The sequence below is a fragment of the Copadichromis virginalis genome, linkage group LG3 (genome assembly GCF_057382275.1).
Source record: "Copadichromis virginalis isolate Kocher_CV1m ecotype Utaka linkage group LG3, C_Virginalis_male_GT1.1, whole genome shotgun sequence".
Lineage (NCBI taxonomy): Eukaryota > Metazoa > Chordata > Actinopteri > Cichliformes > Cichlidae > Copadichromis > Copadichromis virginalis.
Genome location: NC_140620.1, coordinates 62323335 through 62331762, shown reverse-complemented (window position 1 = coordinate 62331762; position 8428 = coordinate 62323335). Strand labels below are relative to the sequence as shown.

The following is an 8428-nucleotide window of genomic DNA, read 5'->3' as shown; positions in this document are numbered from 1 at the left end:
CATCATCCGCAGAATATTCACGCATGTCAACCAAATCAGCTTGAAACTGTTTGTCAATCCCGTTAACCAAAACTCTTTTTCTGTATCCTTGCATTTCTGTATCCTTGCATTTCTGTGTCCTCTATCCTTGCAGGTTTATGAAGAGTATATGTGTCATCTCCTTTTAAAAACGCTCCACGTCAGGTAATGACGGCTTTAAGCCTGTTGCCTCACTGACAGCGATACGGAGCTTCTTTACACTTCCTAAACCCCCTGGGTGTGCAGGGTTGTGATATATTTTTCTCAGCGTGTTTTCCATAATCACTCTGACCAAACACAAACACAAATGACCAGAAAAAAGTGTTAGCATACGTTGTTATTTCATTTTCTGTGTAGTGCCCAGTAAGGTTTTTATAACAGATGTGCATTAAATCTTGTGTCTCCCAGACCAGTAGTTTCCAATCATGTGGAGCAGCGCTGATTTAACTCCGCGGGTGTGATGATTGGTATTTAGCAGGTATCCGACATTCTCATCAGTGGTGCAAACAATGTGCGGCACTGATCTCAGTTCACACAGAAGACGCTCTGCAGTGCTGATGATTTGTGCTTTAGCCTCACTGACACTGTATGAGCAAACAAACAGACGGATGGCCGGGATGAATCGGGGCGTCCGGAGCTTTTCCATCACCTCATCATAGTAGGTCTTGAAGAAAAACACAGGCAGCTCAAACAGGCAACTGTGTTGTAACTGGCTGGGGTGACCGGATTGGCATCCATAACATATCTCCTGCACGTACTCATTCAGTGCCATCGACAGCAGGTGGAAGGTTGCGAGTTTAATGTTGAGTTCTGTTTCCTCAGACGGGTGTGATCCTGCAGAGTCCTGTGAGCATCCTGGAGAGGGGGGCGGAGTCGGTGGGGTCTGGTGTTAGAGTGAATTGTTAAATGTTTGTCATTTTTATGTTTACCATTTGTACATTGTTTTAACTCTGATGAAAGAAATTCCACTGTCCTTCCCCCCAGATTCTCGAGGATCAAGGTGGGGGGCTGTAGTCTTTTATCACAGACACATCCTTGTGCTTCTTTTGATGTAACCTTCCTGCGTTTATGACCCTTTGGTCAGCAGGAGGTCTGACACACACACACACACACAATGCCTTGTCTGGGCGTGGCTTTGTTCTGACGTGTTTTGTGTGAACGGTCTCTCAATAAAAGCAGCAGGAGGAGGAGGATCTAGAGGTCATTTTCATGGTGGCCTCCCTTGCGCAAATAATCGATCGATCGACTGTCTTGTTTTCTTCATGATGAATAAGTCTCTAGAATTCGCGGGGCTTGTGGAAACACAGATCCAACATCTGGATTAGCAGTGCTGGAGGGGGAGACTCTGAGCGGTCCACAACATGGCAGATGTTGTCTGTAAAAGAAATCCACACATTGCATTTTTAAAAAAATATCGGGTATAATGCCAACGTCTCTCACACAGAGACAACCTACCATTTGATTTGTTTTTTTTTGTTTTTTTCTGTCCTCAGGGTTTTTGGCCTCAACATGGCAGAAGGTAAACCAATCTTCGGGCCATGTGCGAGCCGATCATATATACAAGACGCGTCCTAATATTCTCATAAGAAGAGTTGTTTGTATGTGCTAAAAAAACAAGCCTCAGAATGAAAACAAAATGAGGCTAATTAGTTCTTTGCCTTATATAGTGTACAAAGGTTGCAGCCTTGTTCTATCATGGAAATGTTAGTAGACTCCTATGACTCACAGAACATTTGAGCCGACCTGGTTTTCCATTTTAGGATGAAACCTCTTCTCACCCACACTCTGCTATTCATCTCTGTTTTTATGTTGCGGCTTTTGAGCCGGGTCGTAACACTGAAGATTACAAAGATCAACATTAAGACCAGTCTGTGCATTCAAAGCAGTGACAGAAAAGAGTGTGGGGCATTAACCCCCACTCACTGAAATGGCATCCAAGATGCCTTCATAACTTTAAGAAAAGGAAAGAAAAAAGGCAATAAAATGTAACTCTAGGAATCACTCATTTCATCCACCTTTGCCACCATTTTCCACATTAATTAGAAGATGAAATGAATCGATTAGCTCAAAGAAATTCCACTGCAGACGAGTGTTTTGGTGGTTAACCCTTGGTAAGTCCTAAAAAAAAAAAAAAAAAGTACCCCTTATGAAGACCTAGAGCCAAAAATCGACCACGCCATAAAAAGTGCTATAAAAAGATTATACATTAATATTTTTCCACTTTAAATTAGCCAATATTTTAGACCTACTTCTCCTTGAAATATTCATATAAAGTTTTAATTATATTTCGCGATTTTAACTTTTTATATCCCGGTTTTGTCACATGAGCACACTGCCTTTTTTGGCAAAAAAAATGAAAAAATTAAATATTTTCCATAAAATACATTTGAAAGTTATATTTTATTGTACTTTTAATTAGGCCTTTGGATGGTCTAAAAATTACTACTGACCTTCATTTTGATCGGCCGTTAGTTTTTTTTGCAGGAGAACGTTTTTCACTCTTGCCCCAATAAATGCATATTACCTTGTTGCCATCTAAAATCAAATAAAAAGCATTATGTAAATAAAAATACAAGATCAGTTTGAACCAAATAAACATTTATTTTTCAACAATGAACAAGAACATGTATATGGTAAATGTAATTATGTATATTGTTGTTGGGAATGGGGAAATGTATGAGAGAGAAAGAGAGTGTGAGAAAGTGAGAAAGCAGTGAGAGGGTGGGGGGCGTGTGTGTGGCTGGGGGGTAAATGTCTTGCTCAGGTAGAGCAGTGGCTGCAGACAAATTTGCTGTGGGCTCGGCAGCTGAATTTCCACATTTGCTGCATGTGTTTCCCACTCGCCTCCTTTTCCCAACACAGAGCTCACAGAGCTTCCTGCCCTTGGGATTTGTCACTCCAGAGGGGCCTGCAGCAGCACCATCCTGCGCATCTCTTACTAACTCAGCAGCGGCTGATGAGCGGGGAAGACGCTGTCTTTGTGACAAATGGGGCGTGATCAGGCCTTCTCCCACCTCTTCAATGAACATCCTCCTCCTGTGTGGCTTCTGCTGATGCCAGGCCTGAACCACGGAGGTCCACAGCATGAAGGCGTTGTAGAGGGAGACGTCTATGATGTGATGAAAAAGGGCCATCGATTGGTCCGTCTCCTGCAGGAGTAGGTGCCGACAACCTAACAAAAAATAAACATAACAAAAAAACAACAACATAAAACCTCTATATATTTTACACAAGAATATATGAAGAAAAATGAATAAAGGTGTGCGTAACTGATGCGTAATGACACCCACCTTATCAAGGTTGTCGACACCTCCTTTGCATCGATTGTAGTCTGTGATGATCGCTGGCTTTTTTCTCTCGTCATCGCTGACCTCCGGCCTGCGATGTTTCGTGCTCAATAAAAGCACATTCCTGCCCCGTCGGGGAATGTACGACACTAGGGTCTGTTTCGCTGAAAAGGCAAAGATCGAGGAGTAGACGGCTCTCCCTCTCATCTGGCGCAAAACGGGTGGGATTCCTTTTTTGTTCTGGCGGATTGTGCCGACCAGAGCCATTTTATTTTTGAGGAGTTCCTCTGCCAGTTCAGATGAGGTGAAAAAAAATTGTCGACTGTGACGACATGCCCATGGAGCCCGTCAGTCATCTGCTGGACGACCCTCATCCCCTGGTTTACCTCGGCCGGTTCGCCCGCTGCTCTCCGGGTGTAAACCTGCAGCCGCCAGGCGTATGATGTCTTGACATCGCATGCTGCCCAGACCTTTATGCCGCATTTCGCAGGCTTTTTGGGGATATACTGGCGGAAACTGCACCTTCCCTTGAACGGTACCAGCTGCTCATCCACCGTAAGGTCCCGGTCTGGACTAAACAACATCCCCAGGCGGTGTGCCCACATGTCCCATATCTGCCGAATGGGAGCCAATTTGTCCGCACGTCGTGCAGGTCGGGTGAGTTTGTCATCAAATCGGAGCGCTCTGGTTATGTGACAAAATCTTTTCTCAGCCACTGAGGCACGGAAAATCTTCCTTCCCGTTTTCTCACTCCAAAGGCTGGCGATGGCCTCGTGCTTTGACCGGTATACACCGGACAAAATTAGCAGCCCCACATAAACGAGCATTTCGTTGCTATCTAAATCTCTCCAGAATGAGATGTAGCGTCTGCCCTGAAGGTTTGTCATTGCAACTATATGCTGTATAATCCCATCAGTTATGTACAACCTGAAGCTGGAGAGTGGGTCCGTAATTCGGGCTACGGCGTAGTGGGTCGGTCCCGGAATAAGCCCCGTGGGTGCTGCGACGTAGCGCAGCGTCTCGGCGTTTGTTGCGGACCATTTCTTCCCATCTTTGGAGGTCCACGCCGCTGCTTCCTCCGGCGTCCTCCCCTCGTTCTCATCTTCAGAAGAAAAATCAGAGGACGACTCCTGGTGATCAGTGTCGAGAGACGAATCATCCGTGTCACCCCCGGAATCAGAGTCACTCTCGGCAGATGAAGAGGAGAGATCCTCGCTGTCAGAGCGCATCAGGATGTCCACTACTTCCTCGGTGCCGTACCATCGTGAAAATGCCTACTCCCGTGCTACGGCTTATTCTTATAACCTCTCCTGCCTGCACCTGCATAAACAAGCTGAGGTTGGCGACAAAATAAAGTCTAATTTGTTTTTTATTCTTGTTTTCATGTTAGATTTGTTTGCATTGCAGGGTGTACTTCAAAGAGGGAAGGCTTTTATCTAAACTTAGAATGAGACAGACACAAATTTTTTTTCTTTTAGGCAGAGAGACCTTTATTTTATTTATTTTTAAATATAAAGGTCAAAATGCACCCTCTAACAGCCCTAAGGGCAGAAAATGGTCCCGAACGAGCAGCGGGCCAAGCTGCTGCTGCACTCGGGGAATGAGTCTGCCTTTCCCGGGTGTATGTCTCGAGCAGCCCGCTGGAAAAGGTCTATGTTCCAGCAGGCGTCACATGCGGAACAAGGGCGCCACCCGGTGGCCAAATAAAAAAAAATTACAATTCTAAGGCCCCTTGTCCAACACGGAACCGAAACAGAAGCCATCACCCATACGTTAATGGTAATAATTCTGCAGTGAAAAATAGCGTTTATAATGGGTTTCAATGGGGCGATTTATGGCTCTAGGACCTCATGTGGATGGCGGTTTGTAGCTTAGCCACTTTAAGCTAATCTAATAAACGGAGACTGCAATTCTAAAGAAAAAAGAAAAAAAAAGGGTCGGAAGGTTTGGCTATATTCTATTCAACACAGTGAAAATGGCCTAATATTAAAAAACGCTGGGGATGAAAAATGGCTGTAGGTCCTACTGAGGGTTAAACTGCAAAGCAAGCCACGCACATGGTGCAGGCCACTTCTGTGGGCTCTATCAGGGATTTATGTGACTAGTCGACTAATTGTCACTAGTCTGTATCAGACTTACCAGTCGTTCAATCTAATTGTTAACATTTCAATTGATGCCCAATGCTGGTACATTGTGTTCTAAATGTTAGGCAGCGATCTACCACCAGATGGTGCACTGTTGTTGAGAAACGCCATAAATCTATTAATCTACCCTGATCTTCTTGTTAACACTGAGATCGCAGATACACGCAGAGGAAATTAGTTTCCTGAGAGGTGGAAAACCTCTCCTTTAGGAGAGCAGTTAAGTCAATGGGGGAGGGGCTCAGAGTAGAGTCACTACTCCTTCACATCAAAAGGTGACAGCCACCTTGGCCAGGAGGCTGTTCCAGCTGGGCACGTCCTACCAGTAGGAGGCCCCAGCATCCTTGGTCATGCTAGCCAGTTTACATCTATCAGCTGTGGTCAGGAGTGGTCCTTCCTGCTGCCCCCACAACCTGACTAGAAAACGGCTGTATAATGTATTACCTGAATCATTCTCGCCACACTTAGACATACTTTTAGATTCTCAAATGATTGTCATATTTTAATAGAACATCTTTTGTAGTAATGCATTTTCATTTGTATTTAACAGAATGTGATAAATGGTTTAAGATACCTCTGCGTCTAGTTTGACAGTTTCTATTAATCAGTTCTGAAAATCAACTCAATATCTGAATGTTCCTTAGTTTTACATTAGTTGGTTAGTCTAATTATTTCCCCCTCGATTAGTCGACTAGTAAATAAGACGCCAGGAACATCCCTACTCTTCAGACAAAATGTGAGTATGAATTACACACCAAGGTATTAAAATGGATATGGAGTATGGCTTTGGTTTACCATAAACAGCTGATGTAAGGACATCATTAATGTACTCTGTCCAATGAACACTGGAAACAAGACTGCACTGACCTTGCTGGCAAACCTCAATGAGTTCAGAGTTTCCCCAAAGCTGTCGGGCTCCGGAGCAATGTTAACAAACATCAAGCTGCAAATAAAGACATCCAAAATTAGTGCCAAAGCATAAACAGTCACAATCTGAAGTGATGAGATCAAACGCTGTTAAATATTTTTTGGGGATAAATTCCTTCAGTTTTATGTGTCGTCATTATAAAGATTTGTGATGTCAACAAACTCACGTTTTGCCGTTTCCCCCCCAAACATCCCTGCAGGAGGTACGTGAGCTTCGAGTTCCTGTAAGCTACGTAAGTCTCCTGGAACACAAAGGCCAAAAAAAATCATTAATACTGTAAATGTAAAGAAAGCAGGTGTGACATCTAAGACTACAGAAACTGCAGCTGCAGACCTTTTTGGCCAGAGCGGCGATAACGACGCCCAGGTTGGACAGTGAGCTGTTGATGGCGGTCATCTCTTTGAAACGGTCACCCTGAGACTGGCTCTTCACCATTCGCTCACTGCCAGCCAAGTCCACCAGGCACAGAGTGGCTACACACACAGAGAAAACCAACTCTTATAGGAAGCAGTGATCCGTTTTTCCTTCCATTAAAGGTAGTTTTAATACTTTACAAAACACTTCTTTTAGCGCTCAGGGGCTCAAACATTAACGTTGAGTCATCAGAGCAGATTTTGCACTGGTTACAGTAACAATAACTAACCAGACTAAATATTATAGATCCAAAAAGAAGAAACCACATTCCTGATGCTGGTACTTCCAGTGTGATACATTTGCACTTGACATCCCTGCCGGCATTAACTCCCTCAATATCCAGCTGGAAGACTGAGTGCGAGCGAGACGAGCGGTCATTCTGGGCTGTCTGGGCAGTGGAGCGATTCTGATTGGCCAAAGCAATCAGACGGAGAACCTGAGAGGACGAGGGAACATTTTAAAACATAGAGCATCGATAAAGTTTGATGTATTTTCAAAGTTTGGTAACAATTTGTCAGCAGATTTGAAATTAATTTGTTCTGAGCTACAGATGTCTGTCTGCTGTACCTGATCCTCATTGGAGGCCCGCTCATAGGTGAGATTAGTGATTGTCAATTCGTTGCTGGCTGTCTTGCGGATCTCATGCTCAGGTCTCTTGCTGGACTTGCCGGTGAACACAAGGTCCCTCAGGGTCTCATTGTAAATTTCGACGAAGCTCGCTGTGAACGTGAACTGTGAAGTGAGTGGGGGTTAATGCCCCACACTCTTTTCTGTCACTGCTTTGAATGCACAGACTGGTCTTAATGTTGATCTTTGTAATCTTCAGTGTTACGACCCGGCTCAAAAGCCGCAACATAAAAACAGAGATGAATAGCAGAGTGTGGGTGAGAAGAGGTTTCATCCTAAAATGGAAAACCAGGTTGGCTAAAATGGCTGGTGCCACCAAGGCAAAGACTAGTGCACTGCCGGGAAGCTTGCCTCAGGTATGCTTTTATCCACACCTGACTAGGTGTGGCCAATTAGCACCAGCTGAAAACACTGAGACGATTAGAAGCTGCAGAGGGACGTAACATTCAGTATTGATATTTGTAAATGTAAACTATGAGGATTTATTTATTTTTAATTCGTTTCTTGTTTTTTTCTTTTTTTCCCTCTTTTTTTCTTTTTCCAAATAAATGTCCCGATTGAGTAATGAAACTAACCCAAAGGAGAATTCTAACAATATTAGACAGGCCATTCAATATGCTTTATCGTGGACAACTCGTGGCTAAAAACCCACACAGACGTACACACACACACACACACAAACCTCTAATCAAACATGAAAACGGATAATCCAGCTGAAGCTTCAGACAGCCGTCAGACAGTGAAACACTGCCATCTGCTGGACTCGAATAACAAAGACGCTGCTTTGACGGGTGAGGGAGTTTCAACAAGTCTGCAACGACTCAAGCATCAAACTACAGAACTATTCTAGCGGACATGGTGCTCTAATGACTGCTTCATTAACGCAGGTCAGAAAGGATCCAACATATCAATAAATTATAAAACACAAAACGTCTCTTATTGCCCAGGGCTCAGGAAGTGAGTGTGTTCCTTATAGCCTATTAAACCTTAGCAGGTTATTTTGATGTGTTACA

The 8428-nt window shown here is 43.9% G+C and overlaps 1 protein-coding gene across 1 annotated transcript; it reads right to left on the bottom strand.

The window, feature by feature from the left end:
• Nucleotides 1–5982: 5982 nt before the first annotated feature.
• Nucleotides 5983–7526, bottom strand: LOC146716508 (carboxy-terminal kinesin 2-like; the record flags this gene model as incomplete). Its single annotated transcript, XM_085441481.1, has 5 exons — nt 5983–6389; nt 6533–6615; nt 6708–6847; nt 7086–7224; nt 7356–7526. Coding segments are annotated over 5 exons (714 nt in total), but the record flags the coding sequence as incomplete, so codon positions are not given.
• Nucleotides 7527–8428: the final 902 nt, after the last annotated feature.